Below are 26,652 nucleotides of genomic sequence, written 5' to 3'. Positions count from 1 at the left end.
CACGAATGCGAATCCCGCCTACTTTTGCCCCGTAAGAGCCGGCTGATCCCCAGATTTCCAGTGGTACCTGCTCGCCGGATGGTCCTCCCTTGGAATCCTCTGCCCAGCCTCCCCGGACAGATTCTCTCGGTACGTGCCGCCCTCCACGGCGTAGTCGTCCCAGAACAAGCCCCGTTGGCGCAGAACCGGCAGCAGAAGCTCAATAATGTCCTCAAACGACCCCGGGAGAATGGCATACGCCAGGTTGAACCCGTCCACGTCAGCCTCGGCCACCCACCTCTCCATCTCGTCGGCCACCCTGTCGGGGGTGCCCACGACGGTGGCCCCGAGCCCGCCTATCTTGATGTGGTTTGCGACGGTGTGCTTGGTCCATTTGGGCACTTCAGGCGTCGACTTGGACCACGCGTCGACGGCCGAGCGAATGGCATTCGACTCGACGTGCCGCAGCTCCTCGTCGTCGCCGTACTTGGCGAGGTCGATGCCCGTCCAGCCGCCAAAGAGCGCCAGCGCGCCGTCCTCGGACCCGTGGCTCAGGTACTCGCGGTACTTGGCTTCGGCTTCCTGCTGCGTCTTCCCGAGCACCGGGCAGAAGAGCGTCAGGAACTTGATGGAGCGGGGGTCGCGGTTGTACTGCGTCTTTGCCTGCTGGCGAATGTCGGCAATGTTCTTGGCGATTGTTGACGGGCTGTGGCCGGCGACAAAGATGGCCTCGGCGTTCTTGGCCGCAAAGGCCTTGCCGGCGCTCGACGTGCCTGCCTGTAGGATCAGGGGCGTTCGCTGAGGCGATGGCTGGCAGATGTGCGGCCCTGGTACGGTGAAGTACTTGCCCGCGTGGTTGATGGTTCGGACGAGCGACGGATCAGTGTATACTCTGGTTTTGGGGTCGAGCTTGACTGCATCGTCCCGCCATGAGGCTTGCCTGGGTACAATTAGCACTGGCCATGATGTCTGGTTGCTGTTTCGGCATGGCGTACCAGAGTTTGTAGGTGACGTCGACGTATTCCTCTGCTATGGCGTATCGCTCGTCGTGCGGCGGCTGTTCGGTGAATCCGAGATTTCGAGCCGCAGAATCGAGATAGCCCGTCACAATGTTCCATCCCAGGCGTCCGCCGGTGAGATGGTCGACGGTGCTTAGGCGCCGGGCCAGGTGATAGGGTTGTTCGTAGGTAGTAGCTACGGTTACCCCAAAGCCAATGCTCTTTGTCGCCGCTGCCATGGCGGGAACAACTGCGAGTGGCTCATTCACAGGCCATTGGGCTCCGGATACGACTGCAGGGTCGGGATTCTTTGGGCCTTTGTAAACATCGTAGGATCCCTGACGGACAAACAGTTAGTGGGCAACAAGAGACCATGTAGGAAACATGGAGGCAACTGACCAGTACGTCGGCTATGAATATGCCGTGGAACTTGCCCTTTTCGAGGAGCTTTGCAAGTTCGACCCAATGCGACACATTGTTGAAGTTTGACGATCTATCGTCTGGGTGTTGCCACAGCCCGGGAGATTGGTGGCCACTGCAAGACTCCACAAAGGCATGAAGGATGAGTTTCTTCTTTGGTGAGCTAGCCAAACTCGCATCCAAGTCTGCCATGTTGCGATGATGCGTTGCCGTGGTTGGCAATTGCTTGGGGCGGTAAATCGAGTGACTGCATGTGGCCCAACAGACAAGATCGAGGGTTGTACAGTCTGGTTTTTAAGTAGAACCCGACATGATATTCTTGCTAGATTTCCATTGGGCCGTGCCGTCCACGTCGCGCCGTGTCCGATCACTTGCATCACGTTGTCGCTTCACCAGATTGCGCCATCGATCACGACTACCGCGTCATTGCACTCAAGGCCAAGTAGTCCTGGCCAATCATTCTGCACATTTGGTCAAATCACGGCATTCACATTTGCCAAGAATGCGTAGCCAGGTTTACTCTAAATGTTATTTATGCTAATTAGCCTGCTTTCAAGATAATTATTCGTAGCCCACGGCTCCTAGTTTCGGCAACGCAATCACGGCTGAAACAATACATCTCATGCCTGGACTAGCCGATATCGCGCAATTAGGACAAGAGGTCATGCTGGGAGAGTACTTCTTGTAGCATCAATGCGTCTAGTAAAGGAAAGTGCCCATTTGCAAACGAGCATATATAGCAATGTATCCCGTTGGCAACTGAAAGAAGGGGTCCGGAGCCCTGTCCGTGGTAGGGTAGGTCCATCTGTCGCTCAGCATATCCCAAATATTCACAATCCTGCCATCTATCGGTCGAGTGCCGCGGTAGCAAATCTGCAGGCTTTTCTTTTCGGCTTTCTCGTCTCTTGAATCCGCCTGGAAGCCATAAAACCATGCTTCCATCAAGGAGAGATGGCGTCGGTGATAGCGGCAGCATTGTCGAGCCGCCCCTGCCACAAGCTGCCGGCTACGTTATTGTCATCGTGATTGGCTTTTTGATCGCACTCATCATGATGGCAATAACTCGTGTATTGAAGAAGACTGCGGGGGAAGATAACAATAAAACAGAAATGTTCATGACGGCCAATCGCACAGTCGGCACAGGACTAACAGCATCAGCCGTCATTTCGTCTTGGCTTTGGAGTACAGCGATGCTTGGAAGCACTCTTGTGGGCTACAACTTTGGCGTTGCCGGTCCCTTTTGGTTTGCCGCAGGGTGAGTCCCGCGTGTAGAGATGGCCTCGGGTTGCACAATCGTCATCAGACTAACCGCTCTATAGCTGCTCGCCCATGATTGTCTTCTTCTCCTTGCTCGGCATCGCCTGCAAACTCCGAGTGCCAGAGGCTCATACGTTATTAGAAATTGTCAGAATCAGATATGGCACGCAGGGCCATGTGGTCTGGATTGTGCTGTGCTTGATCAACAACATCATTGCTGTAGCAAATATGCTTCTCGGTGCCAGTGCCGCCATTTCCGCTCTGTGAGTGCCGGTGAATGTTCAAACGTGCCGCCCTGAAACGTGCAGCTTCAAAGCTCTAACAGCACTCTGATTGTCTAGTACCGGAATGCATATCATTGCTGCCACGTTTCTATTGCCCGTTGGGGTTGTGTTGTACACGTTTGTCGGAGGCATCAAGGCAACCTTTTTAACCGATTATTTCCACACGTTTGTCATCACAATACTTGTTTGCTTTTTTACAATCAAGGTATTCTTGGTTCCTGAGATTGGGTCGCCGCAAGATATGTTCGATATCATCGCCAAGGCTGGCCAAATCCATCCCGTTGACGGTAATCGAGACGGGTCATATCTTACCATGACGAGTAAAGGGGTACGTTTACTGAAGGCGCCGACGACAGCAACGCGTGGTTTGCAAAGTAACTAACCGGCGGGACACGATAGGCTATTCTATTTGGCATCATTCACATTCTGGCCAACTTTGGACTTGTCATCATGGACACGGGCTTCTTTGCAAAGGCATTCAGTGCTGCGCCGCACGCCGTAGTTCCTGGGTACATTGTCGGAGGAATCGCATACTTTGCCATCCCGTGGTGTCTCGGGACCATTATGAGCTTCGCAGCGCTGAGTCTAGAGGATACGGAGCGCTTCCCAACGTTCCCTCGACGCCTGTCCCCTACAGAAGTCTCCAATGGTCTAGTTCTTCCGTATGCCGCCGTCGCCATCGCGGGCAAGGGCGGTGCCGTTGCCGTGGTGTTGATCACCTTCATGGCGGTTACGTCAACCATCAGTGCCCAAGTCATCTCGGTTTCCTCCATCATTAGTTTCGACATATACCGGCAATACTTCAACAAGGCTGCCAAAGACAGCGACGCCATCCGATGGACCCATATAGGCGTTGTTGCGTTTGGCATCTTCTCGGCGGCTTTCTCGACAGCACTGCATTACGGCAACGTGGATCTTGGCTGGACTCTATACATGCTTGGTGTATTGACCTGCCCCGGAATCGTCCCAACCGTATTCACCATTCTGTGGAAACGCCAATCCAAGCTGGCTGCCATAAGCTCGCCAATATTAGGAATGGCAACTGGCATCGGCGTGTGGCTGGGTTCAGCGGCGGCCCTCTATGGAGAAATCAGCGTGGCCACGACCGGGCAGACGTTGCCTTGCGTCTATGGAACAGTCGCCTCTGCCTTCAGTCCAGCCTTGTACTCGGTCGTTGTCACCATCATTAGGCCGGACAATTTTGACTGGGCTTCCTTCCGGAACGAAAGACTGGCCTTTACCGCCTCATCGACAAGTGTGGCCGATGTATCAGAGTCGGACAAAAATGAGCAAAAGACGCACGATGAATACATTCAGAGCTATGCCGCCGACAAGGCCAAGCTGAAACGCTGGGGAACGATTGCAGCAGTCTGGAGCTTGGCCACATTTCTGGGACACTGGGTTCTCTGGTGAGTCGCAAATACATGTAGTACATACCTCATAACATTGACTAACACCGGAGTATGTTAGGCCTTTGCCCATGTATGCGGCAAATTACGTTTTCAGCCGGTCATTCTTTGTAGCATGGGTAGTTGTATCAATCATTTGGGTCTGGGGGACCATGCTCGTTGCCGGCTTTTACCCCATTATTGATGGCTGGGGACAATTGAGCCAAGTCTATCGTGGACTTTGCCCAGGACGGGCCAGGAGCTGAACTACATGGTGATTTTCACCCGCAGCTGGAATGCTCCTTTGCCAGCATCAATTGATCCGGTCGGTTCGTGTGCCTCGTCCGGCTAAGTGACTCGGGCGTTGGTGGCTGATTTGGACAGGGTCTGGTTGGCTCCAAGGGGTAAATTGGAGGTTCCAACCTGCTGAGAAGTCGAAGACGCTGTTATTAGGGCTCCACAGCTCGATATGAGATGAATTGGTGGCATTCGAGGAGTGAATTTTGGCGGGAAACTTCGTCTTCTAGAACCCAGCTTGCCAGCCAACCCGTCCTCGGTGGCGGCGAATGTGAGCGGTTTTAGATGAACCTTGACAAGATCCACTTCTGGTTTGAACTAATGGCCAAGGTCAACGGAAAGTGGCTTCTCTGGATGTCTCTTTGTACTTGCATGTGGCAATACAATGTTGTAGCCGTAGAATGTGGCTGCCTCCGGCCGCTCTCCCGCTCAACACATGCTCGGTTGTTCCGAATATTCCGTGCGTGTTTTAGAATGCTGACAGGTGTCAAATGGCCATTTCTGGAATAGCGGACAGTTGAAGAGGCGCCATTACAGAATTTTGGCTTGGATCTATTTTTTACTAGTTGTTCTAGTGCATGTATTCATGTAGACTGCAGCATCAAGGCCATGACTCTAACATGACCAAGTAGTACTCCAAAGCTGTTCCTCTCCATCGGTTCTCGATACCAGACGCCTGTTTACATGCTTGGTTAGCATTTGAAACCATGGATGCACCTCATAGTTTAGAGCATGCAGTTACCTTTCCATAGACACTCGTTCTGCCTTTGATGGTCAAGGCGTCTCATACCAACACGTTGCACCGGCCAAACTCGATCGACATGGGCGTAGATATGGACAAGGTCCGCCCATCGCCCTCACCCCGGCTCTTCACAACCAACCATGACTTCTTGCGCCATCCCAGAACGCTGGGCTGAAAGGAGCTGACGTCGTCTACAGGCCAATGTCCTCAAATGTTCCGTGGAAGCCACTGAACCCCCTGCCGGCGCAACGGACAGCATATCGCTCGCCCCGCCAACATGACTCAACGACTGTCGCACTTGCCAGTACCATGGTTTCTCTCGACCATGGGCTCCGTGATGCCGCGTCGACTAGTTTGCCGCATGGAATTGGCTACCCGGACAATCATGCGGTAGACGAGCCTAGGCTGAGGAGTACCAAGACGTTGGGAAAGCTCACACGGCCCGCCGAGGACGAACATCGTGTTTCACCGCCCCGTGTAGAGGTGGCATGTGGGTTTTGCTTGACGAACAACACATGTGCACCATCGTGAATCGTGGGACGGGACGCGGGACGCAGGGCCTTCCGGTGCGATCCAAAGGGGGGATGGGTCCAATTTGCGCCATCGTGGATCCGGGGTAGCTCTGTATAGACGTCAATGATAACATGGCTGGTGTTTGTTGTAGTCAAACGACACCGAGCCGTCAAGTTGGTATTCAATACTACCAACTACTCCTCGTGTCATACCGGCATCCTCGATTGGCTGCGCCCAACGAGCCAAAATCCTGACGGCGCTAGACTGCGAGGGGTCCTCGGTATTGACACCAAAATCACCCGTCTAAATGAGTCCCGAAACGGCCAAGAACAGTTCCAAGATCGCCGTCCTCGTGGGCCCTCGTTCTTCACCCCCCCTGAGTTCCGGTGGGAAGCGCTTGGCATCACGTCCGGTCGAGTCTGGTACTTTACTGGTGGTGGCTCAACGTCGCACAACCCACCTTGTTGTTTCTTCATATATGCGCACCAAGGGCCAATTCTCCGTCCTCGATCCCAGTTTGGGAATCCTTTGGGTAGCCCCCCATATGACCTCGTAAGACGTAGATGCGTCTCCAACCAGCATCATGTCGAGTCTAGCGGCGGAATCATGGTCCTGGTACGGACTGACGTGGTTGGTCGTGGCCACCAGAATGTTGGTCTTGTTGAATCTCTCTGCTGTCGAGCCAGCCACGTTCATGTCGACTGTTGTTGTTCTAACAGGCCACCTAGGGCATCGCAGGTTCTTCTGAGGGGCTCCGTAAAAAAGCTCAAACTAGACGACTTCCTCATGGTCATGGCCATGGTACGTTTGGCGTGTTCCACGTACTGCACATGACCCCGATGCCGTGGCTGATGTTTGCTGGATTCTCATCTAGTGCACCGATACGGTCCTCATTATCGCGACCAACATGATAGCAACTACGAATAGTAACCTGATCGATCCCAACCACCCGGCGTCGCTATCACCAGAAGACATCAGGCAACGCCAGTTTGGGTCCAAGATGGTGCTTTTAGCAGAACAGATGCAGTGCGTGACCATTTGGCTGGTCAAGGCTTGCCTGCTGCTCATGTACCATCGTCTCACGTAGGTTCTGGCTCTACATGCAGCTGGCAACCCGGTGTAGCTAACGCTCATGATAGATTGAGTTTAAAGGGCAACCTGGTGGTCAAGATTGTGGCTTGCTATGTCGCCTTTGGCTTCGTCTTGATGGAGATATTGTATTTGGGAGTTTGGTGCAGGCCCTTCTCTCAATACTGGGCAGTGCCTCCCGATTCCAGTGAGTCTTTGCTCTGGTTCCCGTCATGCCGGCACCCAGTCATAGTAACCGCATCGTTTTCAGCACAATGTTCTGCAGCGACAAACCATCTCATAACCAACGCTGTGCTCAACATCTCATCCGACATCATGATAATTCTCATACCGATGCCCATCTTCCTACAATCACGGCTGAAGTGGAGGAAGAAACTGATCTTGGTTGGCGTTTTTGCATTGGGCGGATTTACGGTACGCAGGACCCTCTGGCATTTCTGAAAGACGGGCCGTTGTTGGCTAACATGTCTTGTCTGGTAGATTCTGTCGGCGATTCTCAACAAATTTTACAGCTTCAATGAGCCGTTTGGATCCGCATGGACGTTTTGGTACATTCGGGAATCGTCCACTGCCATCATCGTTGCCAATCTTCCGCTTACGTGGACCGTCTTCCGACGTCTCTTCCATCTGCGATCGTTCGACAATAGCGAGTACTCGTCCAAGACCCGAAGCTGTCAACCCAGTTCAACTTTGCGATCCCACGGCCAAGCTCACGGCCAAGCTCACGGCCGCACGGCGAATCGCAGCTACATCAGACAGGGCGACGCAAATGATGGCGACTTGGCAGGCAGCCAGGAGGAGATTACGAAAGGACAAGGCATCTCGCTGCGCATCTACCAGCGTCATGATGTGCAGATTAGCTCCGAGCCAGTTACCAATCATCACGCTCGGCAGTTATCCAACGAGTCACTACCCGACGGCCTCACCACGACGATTAAGGGTGGCGCTTCTGGGTCCTTCCTACTTGATGCCGAGACTGCATCGGATAAATCGTATCCAGCTGTGAAGGTGAACTCTAGCGTGTGATTTGTTGCTCTTTGATGTGGACTTTATAGAACGGCATGTACTTGCCGTGGGATTTGTGTATTATACCCTTTTACTTGGAGCTTTTGGAACCACATGATTGCGCTTTGATCGTGAGGAGCAGTGGTTGTTCATCCCTGGTTGTTGACTTTGTGGCCATCTTGTACACAAAATCTGCCATTTGCCGCAGACTGTGAATCCGTGTAGGTACGTACATACATGTATGTAGTATCGACTATTAAAGACGCCTGTGGCTTGCACCGGCAGCTCGCGTGAGACAGGATGAACCGAGGTGGACACTCACGATATCCACAACCACGTGAAAGAGCAGTTCGGTTCAATGAGAAAAAGATGCAGCGGCCACTGTGACTCCATGTTGTTCCAGGTATTCCATCTCCCTCTTTCATGGTGCTGTCCCGTGAGTCTGGGACATCCGCCCGCCCTTGGACAGCATCCGCGCCACTCCTTCTCATGACACAGTCAGAGGCCCTTGGCAAGCATCTCGAAAGTCGGCATGGCAACGGCTGCAATTACAGCGCCAACCATGGACAATGCCGTGCTGGCCATGTCACTGGGGTCATCTGTCCTTTACGGCATCCATCTCCGGTCCGAGCCGTCGCACTCGCGCATGGCCTTCAAAACAACAGCCACCGCGCTCCTCGCCGTATTTGCCGGGACGCAAAGCCGGCATTGGCAACTCGTCCCGGCCCTCGCGCTCGGGTCACTGGGCGACGCTTTTCTGGCCTGGCCAGGCGACGAAGCGTTTTTCCGGGGACTGGCCAGCTTTCTCGTTGCCCATGTCTTCTACGCCTCGCTCTTTGCGGGCATTGGCAATGGCATCGACTTTGTCCTGCGTGACGTGCAGCGCCTGGGCCTGGCGGGAGGAATGCTGCTGCTTGCGCCATTCATGAGCTTCGCGCTGATGCCCAACGTTTCGAAATCTCTGCAAATCCCCATTGCATTATACTCGACTGTCATCTTGATCATGGTGCTCTCTGTCCTCACCGTGGACAATGACCAGGTGGTTTTGGGGGCCGTCCTGTTTGCCATTTCGGATAGCGTCCTTGCTACCGACGAGTTTTTGATGCCCAAGGACTCGAGATATCGGGGATTGATGCAGCACATTGTTTGGATTCTTTACTACACTGGCCAGCTGCTGATTGCCGCTGGGCTTGTCGATGGATGGGACTGGGTCAACCAGCTCAGGTAACCACCAGACGTTCTTATTGCAGCAACCTGTCGCCGAGGCTGATGTTGAAGGACATTATTATAAAAACCTGGTTACTTTCTTTAGCCTTTGATGTGCTGGTCAATACTCTTCTGGATTATTCTTGGCAGTACAGTCATTACTGTACAGAAAATGATGCCAGGGTACGAAAAGTTGCTGCCTTGAGGTTATGCCTCCATATGACCGCGTGTCCTTTTGATCTCGGGCAAGCCATTTCGCAATCTGCTCATTTTAAACCAGCAGCGTAGGGCTATATAGGATGCGGAAAGTGCCAGTATAGACTTTCAATGATATAGATGGCGCTCCCAGCGTCTTGGATCGGTGTCCAGTTCTGTTCATTCAAGCAATCTTGGCTGCTCATAAGCCTGTCGAAACGTATTAGTCGTCTTGGAACGAGGCAACCATTAGATGCCTGGCAAGGCTTGTTTTTCTTTGCCCAGAGACCAGTTGCCACATGTGCGTCATGCCTTCTTTGCAAGCCAAAGACGCTACTGTCTGCTTCTTGTTGAGGATTCCTGCTGCCAAAGCAACCTCGGGGAGGGTCTTGACAGGGCCTTGGTTCAAGCCAGAAAGAATCAAGTACATCTTTCGACGATGCCAGCACCCATGACGGCTAAAAGTCCGTAGACTCCGTACGTCGAGCAGTCTTGGACCTACTGCCAGTGGGGTTTACGACTTGGAGACCACTCCCATCTCCACCAAGATGTTGCACAGGACCGGCTTGCGCCGGTTTTGACCCCGTCGATGTGGGTTGCCATGGCGTGCCCATGGGGAACAATATTCCCCAGGCCAAAAAGAGCAATATCGACTTCTACCAAGATAGTTCCCGTGCCAAGACAGAGTAACCAAGGTCCTGTCGGGGTGTGACTGGCGTGAAGTACATCCATCGGAATAATAGACAAACGTCAGAAGCGAATTGCGGGATCCAGCCGTCGCGGAGCCTCTTCCAGTTTGCTCGTAAATAAGCTGTGTGCGCAAGGGTTCCCATTCTACCAATACTACATGGTTGTTAGGCGTATCTGAAAGACATTGCTGTGGTTCGAAAATATGTGCAGCTGAACCTGCTACACAGAACGAATCCAGAGGCAGTACCAAGAAGCAAGAATCGTTGATTCTGTTGGATGCCCGAGACGAGCAGTCTCACTTGCTGTCTGCAACCCTGCCAATACTACGTGGATGAGGTCAAGCCACAGAAGGGCCGCGAATAACATGGTAAAGGACTGGGCGTCATCGCCCTCGTACGTATTTACCTCTATTAACCGAGGAGGAAACGCGAGGTCACCAGCCGGACGAGTTATGTTGCGCCTTGCACGCGGGAGGACTTTGGAGTCTGCTGAACATTTAAGCCTGCACCGACTCCAGTAAGGGTCAAAGCCAACATGGAGGGCTTCCAGACGGGGCAATGGCGAATGATGGAGGTTTGCGGTATAAGTCAACTCAAGAAAACACCGGACTATTGCATGCATACTTTACTCCGTGGGGAAGCTGTAAGCTCGGTTCAATACGAGGGCAGTCCACGTACATCTGGTCCAACATCCTACAGATCACGTCGACTCGGGCAGAGAGAATCGTGTTGGCCACTGAAGGTGTCGATGAATTCCAAAAAGCCATTGTATAATGGGATAATGCCCGTGCCTCCCGTTGGATAAGCCAAAGCCTTGTCTGACGGGCCTTGTTGCAGCCAAGAGATGCAAAGGTTCCTTGAACCAGGGTAAGCAGTTGACCAATCCACTAGGAGGAGCCAGTGGCACACTACTCTGTGCAAGAAACTTGTGGCATGGAAGCATGTCGGCTCTACATTAAACTGCCATCTCTCCGACGAGACGTCTTGGTAAGAGAAGAACCTTTGATTGCTGCCCGCGGGGATTCCTATCCAGGTTGGCGCCGGATAAATGCGTCAGCAGTCATGGCAGCATGTCTTGTAAAGGGCGTCTATTATCGAGACCATCTGCCCAATTCCTCCGGCCCTAGTCGGCCAACTTAAAAAAAAGTCTAAAATAAAGACACCGTGAAATACTAGTAAAAACAAAAGTCCGCTGGACAGGATGCTCGAACCTGACCTCGGGCGATGAGCCTTGAAGCGGGTGTGGGCATCAGGCCGCACCAGTTTTCCAGCGTGGCATTTGGCGAAACGTCTGCAGTTGTAGTGATGATGCTGTTGGCCATGCCATTTTCGCCTTGGAAAATGCATGCAACCAGTCGACATGGGCGCGGAAGCGAACTGCTCTCGGTACATGCTGTTGACTCTTGAGTGCCCGATTCGGCTCGAGCTTGCGACATGGCGGCCAGTGCGATCCAACAAGAGAGATTCTCTGCTCCATTCGAAATGTCCGTTGTTTAACCCGTCATGTCGTGGCATGGAAGTAGCTGTCAAGTTTCAAGGCCCGCAGGCCGTCACTTCAAATTACATGTAGCTCACACAGTGTGGCAGGAGGGCAACTGGCCGAGATTCATCCACCACTGGATAGTTACCTCAAAGACGTCAACTACTGTGGACAGTGACTCTCTTGGCGACCAGGGATTCAACACGGCGGCGGGCCACCTAGAACAGGGCTGCGTCGACCCGGTCAGGCAATGCGACAATGTGGGTTGATCAAGACACACCCCTGAGTCGGCGGCCGCGTCGGGTGGGTATGCCCAGTTGGGTGTTCTTTTCAATGTTAGATGTCCGGTTCATGTTGTAGTCGGAGTTGGGGGTTTAGCATCAATACAATACGACTTGTTAGGAAATTCAACCCGAGACATGTGCGCCGCGATGAGTTGCGTGACAACGGGGGCCGAACAAGCCACGACAACACTCTGGCCTTGAACAGACACGGGATCGTAAAGAGTGAATACCACATGTCGAGTTTCAACATTCAACATTGAAGCCACGAGTCTTTAGTGGATGGGTGTGCCTGACCAGCCCAGTATCCCGGCAACGCCACCAGGACCGTTTTGGTAGGAGGCCGAATAACCTTGGACATTCACCGCAGCCCTTTATTTTTCTTGTCCCTCATGACCATTTGCAGGACTGTATGTATATGCATGGACCCTTTGAGGGCAAAGTAGCCAAGTTGATGTGTGTGTATTTGGGGTCATGGTCCAAATCTTGTCGACTCGCGCTGGCAAGAAAGGGGTCCGGTTCTAGCTTGACTTGATTGAGCCTTGCGATGAAGAGTCAATCCGATGCCAGGAGGGCGCCGACTGCACGCTGGTACAGCCCATCGGCCCTGTGGTCTTGTCCCAAGTATCGCTCGAGTCTAATATTGTCACCAGAGATGATGTTCAGGTTGGAGTCATGTATGAGGCTCTAGAACCTACGCGACTATTCACGTTGGCCGCTGTACAGAGTATCAAAAAGACGTCGGCTGCACATCGGGGGTGATGAGTACTGTGAACAATACAAAATCATCCACGGCCAACAAAGTTAAACTCCTTCAACGCAAACTCACAGAGCCAACTAGTCGACCTTTCTAATTACGCCTAGTCTCACAGTGCACAATCCGAGCTGCGGAGCACCGTATGATAAATCCCACTTGGAGGCCGGCCATCGCCAATCGGAGGGCATACACCAGAACCACATCGTATCCATGACACACCTGAAGATGACTTGCCAAAGACAAGAGGGAGAGGGAAAAAAAAAAAGTTCCCACGCTTGCAGCCGGGGTTGGCCTAGACAGGGGGGGTTTGAGGGACGCTACGCGAGCCGGCCAGATGGACGAGCAACCCAATGCCCAGAAAAAGCAGACGCCGCGCCTGGAGCTCGCGGTTCATCCCAAGTGATGATCATGACTCTACTGGTATCGCGCGCCCGAGTGTGTATTTGGGATCTTTTGTATTTTCCCCGGGGTGCGGCATTGGAGTCGGCGGACCCCCGACACGGCCGTTCCACGGGCTCTTTGGTCTGGATGGAGTTTGGGTACGTGCCATTTAATACATGCGATATCCTCACTCGCAGTCTGGCGTTTCAAGCTCCTTGCCTGCGTTTCGTCCTGTCTTGTTGATCGTTGGGACGAGTGAGCATCTGTCGCATCGCACTCGACGCGACCGCTTCGCACAGAGCCCAGCCCCGGCTCTCTTGTGCTGCTTCTTTTCGTCTCGCCAGCCAGACAGACGTTGGCTTTTTTTTTTTTTTTTTTGGCTCTGCACCGGCCGCAGCAGCCATGGCTTCCGGTGCCATTACGACGGGCCACGAGGCCCACGATGCCTTGATGGATGGGCACATTGAAAAGAGAGCCTCGGTGGTGGCCGCCTCGGAGCTGAAGCCGGGCGAAGAAGTCGAGGACGAGGAAATCACCGATCTCTTCTCCAGCTTTCCGCCGCTCAAGGGAATCGAGCACGAGCCGAATCCGCTCACCGCGCGCGCCGTCCTCGTCGGCATCGTTCTCGGGTCGCTGGTCAACGCTTCCAATGTATATCTAGGTATGTGATGTGACGGCAAAATCGACTCCCGAGCGGCTCCAAGTGTTTTAACCCTGCGTTCCCAGGTCTCAAGACGGGCTTCACCTTCAGCGCAACAATGTTCGGCGCCATCTTCGGCTACGGCATCATCACCCTCTTCACAAAGCTTCTCCCGGGCGTCCCCCTGATCGGGATGAAGTTCGGCCCCCAGGAAAACTCCATCATTCAGGCCTCTGCCACCGGCGCCGGCGGCATGTCGGGCGTCTTTGTCGCCGGTCTGCCCGCCATGTACCGGCTGGGCCTCCTCTCCGAGGACCCCAAGTCCGACTTCCCCCGGATCCTCACCATCACCATCATCTGCGCCTTCTTCGGCCTCTTTGCCGCCGTGCCTCTTCGCAAATTCTTCATCATCAACGTGGCGAGAGAGCTCAACCTGGTCTTCCCCACTCCCACCGCCACTGCTCTGGCCATTCGATCCATGCACGCGGTGGGGTCCGGCGCAAGCGACGCCATGAGGAAGATCAAGGCGCTCGGCTTCTCGTTCCTCGGCGCCCTGACGCACATTGTCGTGTCGCAGTATGCCAACGGCATTCTTCACGAGTGGCATCTCTTCACCTGGTTTTATGCCTGGTTCGTTTTGCGGCCCCCCCCTTGCCCATCAGACAGACGTCTTGACTCTTTTTTTATCTCACACGGATGACTGACTGCATGTAGGAGCGGATACACCAACTGGGCCATCAACATCGAGAGCTGGGGCTGGTACATCCAGTTGACCCCGGCCTTCTTTGGCTCCGGCATTCTCGTCGGCCTCAACGCCGCCCTTTCCTGGTTCCTCGGCACCGTGGCTGCCTGGGGCCTCATCGGTCCTCTCCTGGTGCACTATGGCGAATGCATTGGCGAACAGGTCGGCGAGGGCAAGTGGGCGGAATTGACAAACTTCAACAAGCTCAACGACATCACCAAGCCCGGATTCGTCCCTTCGCCGCGCTACTGGATGCTGTGGCCCGGCGTCATGGTTCTCCTCGTCTACAGCCTGGTCGAGTTTGTGCTTCACATCCGGGTGGTCTGGGACGGGGCCAAGTATGCCTTCAGGTCCATGGCCTCGTCCATCAACGGGGGGCTCAAGTCCAAAGGCAAGAGTATCAGCTTCTTGGAGAAGCAAGCCGCCAAGCTCGAGGAGGAGTCTAGCCTGCTCGAGGACTTTGCGCCTCCCGAGCAGCAAGTGCCGGGTTGGATCTGGGGCCCCGGCACCCTCGTCATGGTCGTCGTGTCTTGTCTCGTCTGCCACTTTCAATTCAACATGAACGCCGGGCTGGCCATCCTCGCCTGCGTGCTCGGAATCCTCTTTGCCTTTCTCAGCATCTACGGCGGCGCCGTCACCGACACTGCACCCCTGACGGCATCATCCAAGGCCTCGCAGTTGGTGTACGGCGGCATCACAAAGGGCAATTACAGTGTTGCTGATGCCCAGCGAATCAACCTGATAGCCGGCAACATCGCGTCTGGCTGTGCAGACGTTTCCAACAGCTTGGTGTCCGACTTTCGGGTCGGGTTTCTGCTCAAGACGCCCCCCAAGTATCAGTTCTACGCCCAGGCCATAGGCGCGTTGGTCTCGGTCTTCCTGGCGCCGGGAATCTTTGTCCTCTTCATGTCTGCGTACCCGTGCGTATGGCGTACTGACCTGCCAAAGGAAGAGGTAATGCGATGTCCCTTCAAGGCACCCTCGGTCGTGGCGTGGCAGGCCGTTGCGCAGGCCGTCACGGCGCCCGAGATTCCCATTCCTCTTTCGTGCACCATCTTCTCCATTGTGATGGGGGTTGTCGCCGCTCTGCAGGCCGTTGTCAAGAACTTCTATCTCGTCGGCCCTCGAGAAAAGTACCGGGACTATCTTCCCAATTGGATGGCGGTCGGCGTGGCTTGGGTCCTGGGGGCTGATAGCGGATACGCCAACGCCATCTTGTTTGGCAGCATCACGGCGTGGTGGTGGAAGAAGTACTTTGGCAAAAACTTTGACATGTATGCCTTTTCTGTTGCCGCTGGCCTGATAGCTGGTGAAGGGTTGGGGGGCGTCGTCAACGCTGCCCTGACGCTTGGAGGCGTCGATGGCCTCAAGAAGGGCACTTTTATCGCTCTGCCCGGAGAGGATTGGTGATGACACATTTGTTTAGCTATAATACTATGGACGTGCAACGAAGAACCTTGACAGTACCAAACTCAAAGTGACGTGCATATCCCGGACAACGGAGAAGAAGAGAGGAGTTGATGCCAGCATTGTTGCCGACGAGCCCGCAGCGTCCGCCCCCATTCTACAAGCACTCGAGGTGTGAGCAGATGTTTTTGTCGCCCATCATCAATGCCAGTACGTCGATATTGAACAGATTGCCATGACTACCATACCCAAGGGGGGGTTTCATTCTCCACACTATCGAAACCCTCATGCGGGGGAGCGAGCCCCCTTGACGTTACTCAGCATGCAAAGGCTCAGGTAAGCCAAGAGGGCGAAGCTTGCCGCTGGTCATGCTTGTGTAATGGTTGACCAAAGACACTAGGTTCACAAGCAACCCAATCATGGCTGATACTCCAAAGTGCTGGCGGCGCTGTGGATGCCGTCAGCCACGACAAACCCTCAAAGTCGGGGATCCTCTGCGGCCTGGGAACATTGAACATTGAACTCGCGGGTTTTGGTGACGACATTGGTGGGGTCTCCGCTGCGCTATCCAGGTCCCCTCCCTTGAGGCCTCAACAGCAGCCGAAGCTCTGAGTGGTCTCTCAAGTGCTCTCTCCAAACTCTGATGCCGGTCTGAGAAATGCCCAGGAAGCGCCACCCTGGTTAAAAGCTCAGGACCTCCTCTCCTCGGCGGAAGGAGCGATTCCTTTTCCCCTCATCACCTCTTCTACCACCGTTGCCTTTTGCACAAGACCAAACAACGCTCTGTATATCTATTATTATTCCTATTCCTACTCCTACTCCTACTCCTCACCATCGTCACCATGCCCGTCTCCGTCCCCAAGACCGATCGTCTCGTTGACCTCTTTAGCCTCAAGGGCAAGGTTGTCGTCGTGACGGGCGCCTCGGGCCCTCGCGGCATGGGCATTGAAGCGGCTCGCGGGTGTGCTGAAATGGGCGCCGACGTTGCCATCACCTACTCGTCACGAAAGGAGGGCGCCGAGAAGAATGTCGAGGCGCTGACCAAGGAGTACGGGGTCAAGGTCAAGGCTTACAAGCTCAACGTCAGCAACTACGACGACGTGGAGCGGTGCATCAACGAGATTATTGGTGACTTTGGCAAGATTGACGGCTTCATTGCCAAGTATGTTCAACCCGCTTCGTCTTTTCCCCCCGTGGTCTTGGATGCTAACAGCAGTGTGTCATCAGTGCCGGTGCCACGGCCGATGCCGGTGTCATTGAGGGAACTGCGGCTGCCTGGGACAAGGTCATCCAGATCGACCTGAACGGCACTGCGTACTGCGCCAAGGCCGTGGGAGCTCACTTCAAGAAGCAGGGCCACGGCTCCTTTGTCATCACGGCGTCCATGTCTGGGCACATTGCCAACTTCCCCCAGGAGCAGACGTCGTACAATGTCGCCAAGGCCGGCTGCATTCACATGGCTCGCTCGCTGGCAAACGAGTGGCGCGACTTTGCTCGAGTCAACTCGATTTCCCCGGGCTACATCGACACTGGCCTCTCCGACTTTATCGACCCCAAGACGCAGGAGCTCTGGCGTTCCATGATCCCCCTCGGCCGCAACGGACTCGCCAAGGAGCTCAAGGGCGCCTATGTTTACCTGATTTCCGACGCCAGCACCTACACAACCGGAGCTGACCTCGTCATCGACGGTGGATACACCTGCCGATAAGCGGGGGCCGCATGTGGCGGCGGTTCGTGACGGGATGCCGAGTACCATGATGTACGGCGTAAAACGGAGAGCTCGCTGACAAAAACATAAGTAAAGATGAAATAAAATGAAATATGAATCAAGAGTAAAAACTAGACGGCGCCTCGTGCTCTATCCCATTGTTTTGTCGGGCAGCGTCCATGGCCAAGGAGATGCTCGCACCATGGTGAAGTTGGCGACGCGAGAGTGCCGCTCGGATGGGGCGGAGGTTCGTTCCATGTCCAATGTCACGTGAAGCTATGCATTGCCAGCCTGTTAGTGTGAGGAGGGAGGGGTCGTCCCCTCACCTCATCCCAACGCAACATCGAACAAAGTGGGGGGCATCATTGGCCCCGCGAATTGATGGATAAAGCAGTCTGGCGTTCTGAAGCGATTTACACAGGCTAGATATTCGGGATACAGAGTCTGTGAATGTAGACGGAGTATAGAGCACCTCTTCATCTGCCATTCTCCGATTGGCTCCTGGCATTTACAATTGAGTCTCTGCAAGGGCTCCGGCCTGGGAGAGCTGCCCGCCCTCACCAAGTGTACACAATTGAGGTCCGGTGGGTCGATGCACGTTGGTGCAGATGTCTGGTCCTTGCTGAGTCGCAGTCGTTGCTGGATACATGTATTCAATGCATCTCCCAAGACGAAAGGCCCGACCGGGTGCCGCAGCGGCATCCCCATCTCCAACCGTCGACCCATGTCCGACGTCCGTCTCGCGCGTCAGCGCCAGCGGCATGTTGGTGCGCCTTGCCATCTTTCGGTGCAACCTATGTCCATGTCGCTCGCTTGCACTGAAACGCCCTGTCTTATTCAAGCTTTCGCTTCTGTGGTGACATCTTGGTGGCTGCTATCGCCGAAACGAAAACGCCATGTCAGCCAACGCCCAGATATCAACGGTGCTACCCTACACACCCTGACATGATTGGGTTTGGCTACCACCAGTGAGGCCAGCCCGAGTGATGAATACACGGGCGATTTGGTGAGGGCTAGGTTATGTCCGAATTAAATTCCGATTCATCTTCCAATTAAGGGGATAAAGTTTCCCAATTTCCCACCTCCGAAGCACGCACATCCGCGCGGCGGCTGTCGTTATTTAAAGGTGGAAGCTGCCGCCAGTATCCCATTCATATCTCCCAAGCCGGGCGAGGGAAATAGAAAGAAGAGGGAAAACACTATATACTCTACAAAATACATACACATCACGGTACAATGTCAACAGATCACGCCGTCTGGTTCATCGCCGCCGGCTTCTCCATCTATGCCATGACCAAGGCCTGCGCGTCGTCGCTGGCGGAATCGCTTCGGGATGAACTGGCTCCTTTCCAGATTCGCGCTACAACGGTCGAGCCCGGCTATTTTCGGACGTCTTTTCTCAACGCTGGCGTCATGGTCAACGCGGGAAAACGCATAGAGGTGTACAACGACGAGGCGACCCCCACGGGGCAAACGAGGAGGAAGTTGCTTGTCGTTGATAACAACATTGAACCAGCCCGGCGACGTCGTCAAAGGATGCAAGGTTCTTGTAGATGTGCTGACTGGAACTGGGCTAGCCCACGGCAAGGACCTCCCGGTGAGGGTGGTGCTGGGGCCGGATTGTGAACGAGTCATTCGGGACAAATGCTCACAGAGTCTTGGGATATTAGATGAATGGAAAGATGCCATCAGAAGCACCCATCATGACCCGTCGTGAAATATGGTGATGGGATTCTTGATGAGTATGCCCAAGTAAGAAAATAAGCGTCTAGGGGTCGCAAGGTATGAGCGCAACCACGTCGTGGGATTAAACGATGATGAGCTCTCCGCTTAACAGGATGCACTATTAACATTGTATCCACTATTTTGGACATGACAGCTATCATTCCTTCATAGGTCCAAGAAAATTGCATGCAATTTAATATCCGGGAGCAATGGTGCCGAAGCCGAGCTGTGGCGGTGACCCCGTTTATAGCAACATGGCCCTTTGTATCAAATATTCCCTTTCTGGACCTTTAGGTCGAAAGATACAGCACGACAGGAAACCCACGGTTCGGTAGCAAAACCATGGTCAGGCATTGCGACATGGTGTTATATAGTATTACAGTGTACGGAGTAATAGTATGTTCCAGGGAGTGATGGAGGCGTCCGGTGTCTCTTGTCCCGACAGGAACCGGATAATGGCGCTTGGCTAAAAGCATCAACTGGCGCCTCTGGATAAGAATCCACCTCGTCGCAGCCTGCCAATCCAGATCTCTGCTCTTTGGGAAAGTCGTCCAAGCGCAATAGAGTTTGGCTAACGGCAGCCCCGTACCGTGGGTACTGGAGCATCTCCTCGAAACAGTGAATGTGGGTTTATGGCATCAATTGATATGCGTCGTATCGGACGTAGTACGGAGTATTGGCTTGACAAGACGATGCTGGATATTGCATCTTGTGTTGTACAACATGGCGAGTGATTCGGCCTACAGAAGTAGTAGTTGCACAGCAGCCAGACATGTGCACGACGGGAGTTGACCTGGGCAACTTGTGCCGGCGTGTTGGCAAACTGACACGTCATTTTGATTCTTGTCAAGACAGTACATGCACAAGTAGTTCTGGCCCACCAACACCGTCCGCATCGTCGTTTGGGGCTGCTTCATCGCCAACGGCTCACCAAGACCAGACCCTACTTGGTAAGTAAACGGCCGACACGTTGTGGCATACATACGGCGCCTACCCCGTGCGTATGTATGTACATAATTAATCAACATTACTCCGTAAATGCACCCGTAAACGTGGCCGTGAGCCACCAGAGCTATGACCTATCGACAACTTGGGGGGCCTGTTGCACGTTGACAGATCTGCGTGCCACCAACCGGACATGTGGGCCGTCAAGGGATGCGAGGCTAGACAAGACCAGACTTGACGGTCCCAGCCAGTTGGGGCGGAACTTCTGGCTACATACGTGCATGCCATTGCAGGGCTTTGTACAGGCAAGACGTTGCTAGTTGAGGCGTTGCATGTGTCCCGTGTACGACGGAGTGTCAGGTCCTTGACTCTTGATTGCCCGATAACCGGGGCGTCTCTTGGTCTCCTTTTGCATGCCATCGATTGACGTATTTGGATCGTCATACGCGCTGCGAGCATAATGCATGCCGGGCTCGCAGTGTCTTGCAGCGGTCGCTCAACATTGACGTCCCCGAGCCGTGGATCGCCATCTGCCTCGGACCACGGAGGAGTCTGTGAGTGGTGACGATTCAGTCGGGACCCCAGCACCCAATTTGTCTCGACTTGATTGGTGGCGCATCGACAGGGACCCGAGGATGAGATGGGCAAAGCGTGCAAATGTGGTCTGAGACGCTCTCTCAACTCTCCACACAACGTCGAGCCAGCCACCACCACCACCCGACGGCCATGTCTGCCCCTGTCTATGTACTACTACTACTGCTGCACACATAATGGGCTGTATTTTCTTGGCTCAGGAAAAAGAAAATCCGCTACCGAGTAACTATCTTGTGGCGCTCTCATTTCTTAGCGCAAGATGCGGGAAAAACGGCGCCTCCGCCTTCAAACCGTGGCAGTGCGCCAACGTTGAATCTCGGAGGCCCCTGTTCGGTTGACTCAAATCTTCTCATCTGGTTGGACAAGGGCCCGGGGCTTGCTTGCCTTGCCGGGGATCGCTGGGAGACATTGCAATTTGGTGGTTTTGCGTCTTGATCCGGTCTCATGGTCGATCGATTCCATGTCGATTCTCAGCCGTTTCCTGCCCCACGCTCCGACAGACTCCTTGTAACCGTCTTTTTGCTTCTAGCTTCTCCCGTTGTCCTTCTACCTCCCTCATCTTCCTCCCCGAGCGACCCTGATTCACCTCTCTCTTCATGGTAGAATAACGATGCTGCGCGGTTTGCCTCATAATGGCCCTTGACTCCGCACCTCACCCGACGGACGCCGCCATATCGCACCTATGGCACTTCATCGAGACCCGAGGCCTGGATCTGGACGTGGTACGTTGTGTCTGGCGCTGTGGACGGTGTTGCGTACTGCGAGTGTGATTCCTCATGTATATCACGTCACGACATTACACCAATGTGCAAGACACAGACCTGCTCTTCCGCGGGAGGGATTGAGCACGGCTACATCGTCGACCTGCACACCAAAACTAACTCTTGGTCTTAGGGCAGTTCCCAGGATCCAAGGCAGGGGTCTGCGCGGAACGACTCTTCAGGCGGCGGAACTCTTAGCCAGACGGCAGGTAGCAAAGGATCGTCACTCGGCAAGTTGGGGACAACATTCATTCCTGTATCCGTCTTTACGGCCGTGTGTCTCGTCATATTCATCCTTCTGCGCCGGTTCTGCAAACGTGTGTATGCACCGAGGACCATCCCAGAGCTGAGAAGCCCCGAGTAAGATTCCTATGCTATGCGACGCGCACTCTTGAATGCCGGGGCCATGCTCATGTACCGACGTTTTGAGCATCGTACTAACCACCGCGTGCAGTGTGCCCAGCCCGGCTTTACCTGGAGGATGGCTGAACTGGATTGTTCCCTTTTTCAAGACACCCGACACCATCGTTTTGAACCATGGCTCCCTCGACGGCTTCTTCTTCCTACGATTCTTAAAGGTCCTCCGCAATATTTGTCTTGCTGGCTGCCTCATCACGTTTCCCGTGCTGTTTCCGATCCATGCCACAGGGGGCAGTGGACTCACCCAGTTGGAAATGTTGACCATAGGCAATGTCAAGGATCCTCAAAAACTACTTGCCCACGTCTTCGTGGCGTGGGCCTTCTTTGGTATGACGCCTGAATTCTTTTCAGCTTGTTTTCCCCGAGCCTCGCTGCGGGTGTCTTGCGACCAGACTGATGCTAATCCTGCCGTTTTTTTTTAATAAAAAGGGTTCGTGCTTTACATGATTGTACGAGAGTGCATCTACTACGTCAACCTCCGTCAGGCGTACCTTTCGTCGCCGTACTATGCAGACCGAATCTCCTCGCGCACGATTCTACTTACATGTGTCCCAAAGGAATACCTGGACGAGCGTCGTCTCCGGAAGCTGTATGGGGACTCGGTGCGGCGTGTGTTTATTCCGCGAACATCCAAAGCCCTCGTCAAGATGGTAAAAGAGCGAGAACAAACGGCCGAGCGACTGGAGAAGGCTGAGATTGCACTGATTCGAATCGCGAACCAGGCTCGACAAAAGCAACTGGCCAAGGATTCGAAGCTTGCGGAACCTTCCACCGCCGCAGCATCCATCACTGAATCGACGGGCTCGAAACAAGACTTGGTCGTGGTCCCGAGTGATAGCACTGCTAATGATACTTGCAGAGGTGATCTGGATGAGGCGGAATCGCCAGGGTCAATAATTCGCCTGGAATCTCTACGACGCAATCCCGATAAAGACAACGACGACACCAGCCAGCATGAAGGCATCAAATTGAATAGCATCATGGCGGACGAGAATGAAAAATTGGATCAAGATGATGGCGAGTATGAGCACCCATACGGTCTATCGATGGATCTCCCGGATGTAAGAGGATCTGTTGCCGCCCAATGGATTCCGGTACAACGACGACCATACCATCGGCCAATTGGCAACTTTGGCCGCCGCGTTGATACGATACGATGGACACGCACACGACTGCGAGATCTCAATCTACAAATATTCAAGATGCGTCGACAAGTCCGACGAGGCGATGGCATCACGTTGCCGTCGGTTTTTATCGAATTTTACACGCAGGAAGCCGCCCAAGCGGCGCATCAAGTATTGACACACCACCGACCGTTGCAAATGTCGTCGCGCCTGCTCGGCATTCGGCCAGACGAAATTATTTGGTCCTGCCTACGAATGCCGTGGTGGGAACTCATCATCCGACGCTTTGGCGTCTTGACCTTGGTCACGGCGGCAATCATCTTTTGGGCCGTTCCATCCGCTTTTATTGGCACAATTAGCAACATCGAGGGTCTAACGCAGAAGATCACGTTTCTCAGCTTTCTAAATAAGCTACCTAGTGTGATTTTAAACTTTATCCAAAGTTTTATGCCGGCGGTGGTCTTGTCTCTGTGGATGGCGGCAGTGCCCTGGATGCTTCGATGTAAGTATTCTCTCCATCTCAATGACCGTCAGGCTTTCTGGAGGATCTGACATTTCATCCCAGTCTGCGGTGCCCAGTCTGGTATTCCGACGGTAACACGAGTCGAATTATTCGTGCAAAATGTGTATTTTGCCTTTCAGGTCGTTCAGGTCTTCCTCATCACCACCCTCACTTCGGCAGCGTCGTCGGCTCTGGGAAAGATTTTGTCGAACCCTCTGGGTGCAAAAGATCTCCTCGCCGAGAATATTCCCAAGGCATCCAACTTTTACCTGTCCTACATCATGATTCAGTGCCTGATGAGTGGGGGAATGCGCCTTATCCAAGTTTTTGGATTAATTCGGCATTACATCGTCAGCCGTGTGAGCGAGGTACCTCGTACGAGGTACAAGCGCTGGTGTAAGCTCGACTCTCCATATTGGGGTGGCGTGTATCCCATCTATACCAACATGGGCGTGATTGGTACGTTTATTTCCGTGACGCGGTCGCAAATCCTCACGCAAATGGATGCATACTGACGTTTGCGTTTTAGCCCTCAGCTACTCCTGCATTGCCCCCCTCGTCCTTCTCTTTGCCGCCGGGGGGTTGTTTGCAACGCAAGTGGTTTGGAAGTACAACCTCATCTATGTACTAGACTCTGACATGGACACCAAGGGGTTGTTTTATCCTCGGGCTCTCATTCACCTGACCATTGGTCTCTATCTGGCCGAAATTTGTCTTATAGGCTTGTTCGCGTTGAAAGGTGCTTTTGCGCCTTTGGCATTAATGGTCTTGTTCTTCATTTTCACAGGCCTCGTGCATTTCTCCCTGAGCGACGCAATTGCACCCCTTTTACTCAATTTGCCGCAAACATTACCTCTCGAAGGTGAAATCCAAGAAGAAGAAAGGGCAAAGGCTTTGCGGGAGAAGGAACTCGCCACGGCGAGGTTGGAGGGGGAAGACGGAGCGACGGGAGCGGCAAACGACTACTATGACTCCGAACAAGTCTTTGGCGACGAGGAGCGGCTGGAACAGTCAGACACCGAGGAAGAGGAAGAAGAGGAGGATTCTGGAGACGAACACGGGCCCATTACGGGAACCAGAGCCGTTGAAGGTGCAGCTAGCATTGGGTCTACGCTGAAAGAATGGGCCAAGGCTACAACCACGGCAAAAGTCAACAAGGAGATCAACAGCCCAGGCGTGCAGGAGTTTCTAGCCAAGATTCAATTCTGGAAACATGACAAGCACGCGAATAGCGAACCACCAGGCTTCCTGGCACGATGGCTTCATCCAGAAGAGTATGAGGATTTTGTTGCTTTGCGAAATACCATACCTGGGGATCAACTCCGTCATGTTGAGTACCCATCCGAGTTTAGGAAGCGATGCTACCTCCCGCCAGAGATGTGGGCGCCAAAACCTACTCTATGGATACCCCGAGATGAGGCCAGAGTCAGCAGACAAGAGGTTGCCCATACGAAGAAGTACACGCCCATTTCGGACAAGGGCGCAGAGTTGGATGAGAAGGGTGGAGTGGTAGTCTATTTCGACAAAGCACCGATAAAGAAAGAGCGGATGCTTCTGTAACATAGGATTGGATTTAGCATGGCGAATTGTGTATTATTTGCAACCTGTTTGCATTTCGTAAGACTACCAGACTTGCTCAAGGGACAAGCATAGCCCAAGCACGATAATGAAATAAACAATGATATGTGAGAGGTCAGTATCGTTAATGCTACCGTAGCCAGTCTGTTTCGGTACATAATGGTTCATGAAATCCGACGGTATTTTGGCACTTGCAGACTTGCAATTTTATACCTCAGTTCCATAACAACCACCGTCTTGGATGTTCCCGATGTTGCCTCCCTTCCACATTGCCCGTCTCTCTATTCAGCGTTACGCAAAACGTCCAGTCGCTACTGCATAACGAGAACATTCCGGAATCGAGGCTTGCCTGCTACCAGGCTGTCCACAGCCTTCTGAACATCGGCAAAGGGATATTTCTCAATCATGCATTTGACATCATGAGTTTTGGCGAAACGAATGGCCTCCTCGCTGTCCAAGGCATGACCCGAAGGCCACCCCCACACACTCAAGCCGCCGAGCACCATGGCAACCGTATCAAATTGAACACCGCCCGTCGGGGCGAGACAAAGAAGTCTGCCTCCAGGAGCCAGGCCGCCCACCAGTTTCCCAACAACTTCGGGATTGGGGGCCGTTTGAACAATAATGGCAGCGCCACCGAGCTTTTTGAGCTCAGCGGGACCATCAGACTTACTCGTGTTGATGTAATGATGAGCACCCAGCTGTTTGGCAAAATCAGCCTTGTCGTCCCCAGACGAGAGAACGGCAACCTCGTAGCCCATCTTATGGGCATATTGCACACCAAGATGGCCCAAGCCTCCGAGTCCCTGGACAGCGACCAGCGCGCCCTGCTCGACGTGCATTTTTCGAATACCATTAAACACGGTGACACCGGCACATAGCAACGGAGCAACCTCTGCCGGGTCCGAGTCCTTGGGGATGCGAACAACAGCCTCCTGGCGGAGGAGGACATATTCGGCAAAGCCGCCATCCTTGGAGTATCCGTTGACAAGCTCATTGTCGCACATTTGGAATTGGCTACGCTGGCACTGTCGACATTGGCCATCGTGGCCGCCGTGCCAGGGACCGCCGACGCGCTGCCCTTTGGAAATATGGCTCACGCCCGCGCCGAGCTCGACGACATCGCCCACAATCTCGTGCCCTGGCGTTCGGGGGAACACGTCTCCCATGTGGCCCCCGGCCACGGCAACGTCGGAAAAGCACACGCCGCACGCGAGGACCTTGACGAGAACTTGGCCGGGCCCGGGGTGCTGGAGCTCTACATCTTGCAGCTTGAAGGGGCCGTTGGCCTCTGTGATGACGACGGCCTTGAAAGTCTTGGGAAGCGAAGCCATCGGTGCAAAGGACGTCTGGGGGGCGCGATTTTGACAAGAGCACGGCAAGTTACTAGTTGAAAGCCAGCCCAAAGGAAGAGCGTTTCGAGCCGCAAGATGCGCGACGCGGTGCCGGCAATCCGTGTCCCTTTAAAGCATCATCTTTCCTACGCAAGCCCACTGCGTCATTGAACGCGCAATACACAGCTCTTGATAGACAAGATGCAGCTAG

The 26,652-nt window shown here is 53.9% G+C and overlaps 9 protein-coding genes across 9 annotated transcripts; 7 read left to right on the top strand and 2 right to left on the bottom strand.

The window, feature by feature from the left end:
- Positions 1-18: 18 nt before the first annotated feature.
- MAA_09029 (pristinamycin IIA synthase subunit A) lies at positions 19-1,589 on the bottom strand (the record flags this gene model as incomplete). Its single annotated transcript, XM_007827027.1, has 3 exons — positions 19-919; positions 975-1,315; positions 1,377-1,589. 3 exons carry the CDS (start codon positions 1,587-1,589, stop codon positions 19-21), a joined length of 1,455 nt encoding a protein of 484 aa, XP_007825218.1.
- Positions 1,590-2,329: 740 nt separating this feature from the next.
- MAA_09030 (Sodium/solute symporter) lies at positions 2,330-4,351 on the top strand (the record flags this gene model as incomplete). The annotated part of the gene is made up of 4 exons (XM_007827028.1): positions 2,330-2,652; positions 2,717-2,917; positions 2,996-3,266; positions 3,338-4,351. 4 exons carry the CDS (start codon positions 2,330-2,332, stop codon positions 4,349-4,351), a joined length of 1,809 nt encoding a protein of 602 aa, XP_007825219.1.
- A 1,323-nt stretch (positions 4,352-5,674) lies between these two features.
- Positions 5,675-7,993, top strand: MAA_09031 (decarboxylase; the record flags this gene model as incomplete). The annotated part of the gene is made up of 6 exons (XM_007827029.2): positions 5,675-5,855; positions 6,030-6,679; positions 6,753-6,961; positions 7,018-7,154; positions 7,233-7,381; positions 7,448-7,993. The coding sequence occupies 6 exons, from the start codon at positions 5,675-5,677 to the stop codon at positions 7,991-7,993; spliced, it is 1,872 nt and encodes a 623-aa protein (XP_007825220.2).
- Positions 7,994-8,534: 541 nt separating this feature from the next.
- Positions 8,535-9,200, top strand: MAA_09032 (YhhN family protein; the record flags this gene model as incomplete). Its single annotated transcript, XM_007827030.1, has 1 exon — positions 8,535-9,200. The coding sequence occupies one exon, from the start codon at positions 8,535-8,537 to the stop codon at positions 9,198-9,200; it is 666 nt and encodes a 221-aa protein (XP_007825221.1).
- Positions 9,201-13,363: 4,163 nt separating this feature from the next.
- On the top strand, positions 13,364-15,753 carry MAA_09033 (oligopeptide transporter; the record flags this gene model as incomplete). Its single annotated transcript, XM_007827031.1, has 3 exons — positions 13,364-13,622; positions 13,688-14,231; positions 14,316-15,753. The coding sequence occupies 3 exons, from the start codon at positions 13,364-13,366 to the stop codon at positions 15,751-15,753; spliced, it is 2,241 nt and encodes a 746-aa protein (XP_007825222.1).
- Positions 15,754-16,592: 839 nt separating this feature from the next.
- Positions 16,593-17,458, top strand: MAA_09034 (L-xylulose reductase; the record flags this gene model as incomplete). The annotated part of the gene is made up of 2 exons (XM_007827032.1): positions 16,593-16,912; positions 16,978-17,458. The coding sequence occupies 2 exons, from the start codon at positions 16,593-16,595 to the stop codon at positions 17,456-17,458; spliced, it is 801 nt and encodes a 266-aa protein (XP_007825223.1).
- A 1,236-nt stretch (positions 17,459-18,694) lies between these two features.
- Positions 18,695-19,084, top strand: MAA_09035 (NAD(P)-binding domain protein; the record flags this gene model as incomplete). The annotated part of the gene is made up of 1 exon (XM_007827033.1): positions 18,695-19,084. The coding sequence occupies one exon, from the start codon at positions 18,695-18,697 to the stop codon at positions 19,082-19,084; it is 390 nt and encodes a 129-aa protein (XP_007825224.1).
- A 2,270-nt stretch (positions 19,085-21,354) lies between these two features.
- Positions 21,355-25,089, top strand: MAA_09036 (DUF221 domain-containing protein; the record flags this gene model as incomplete). The annotated part of the gene is made up of 6 exons (XM_007827034.1): positions 21,355-21,444; positions 21,617-21,843; positions 21,938-22,230; positions 22,333-23,529; positions 23,593-23,988; positions 24,059-25,089. The coding sequence occupies 6 exons, from the start codon at positions 21,355-21,357 to the stop codon at positions 25,087-25,089; spliced, it is 3,234 nt and encodes a 1,077-aa protein (XP_007825225.1).
- Positions 25,090-25,418: 329 nt separating this feature from the next.
- MAA_09037 (uncharacterized protein) lies at positions 25,419-26,441 on the bottom strand (the record flags this gene model as incomplete). Its single annotated transcript, XM_007827035.1, has 1 exon — positions 25,419-26,441. One exon carries the CDS (start codon positions 26,439-26,441, stop codon positions 25,419-25,421), a length of 1,023 nt encoding a protein of 340 aa, XP_007825226.1.
- Between the last annotated feature and the right edge of the window lie 211 nt (positions 26,442-26,652).

Source organism: Metarhizium robertsii, assembly GCF_000187425.2.
Source record: "Metarhizium robertsii ARSEF 23 chromosome Unknown MAA_Scf_6, whole genome shotgun sequence".
Classification (NCBI taxonomy): domain Eukaryota; kingdom Fungi; phylum Ascomycota; class Sordariomycetes; order Hypocreales; family Clavicipitaceae; genus Metarhizium; species Metarhizium robertsii.
The sequence above is the reverse complement of the archived record's forward strand: the minus strand, read 5'-3'. Positions and strand labels throughout refer to the sequence as shown.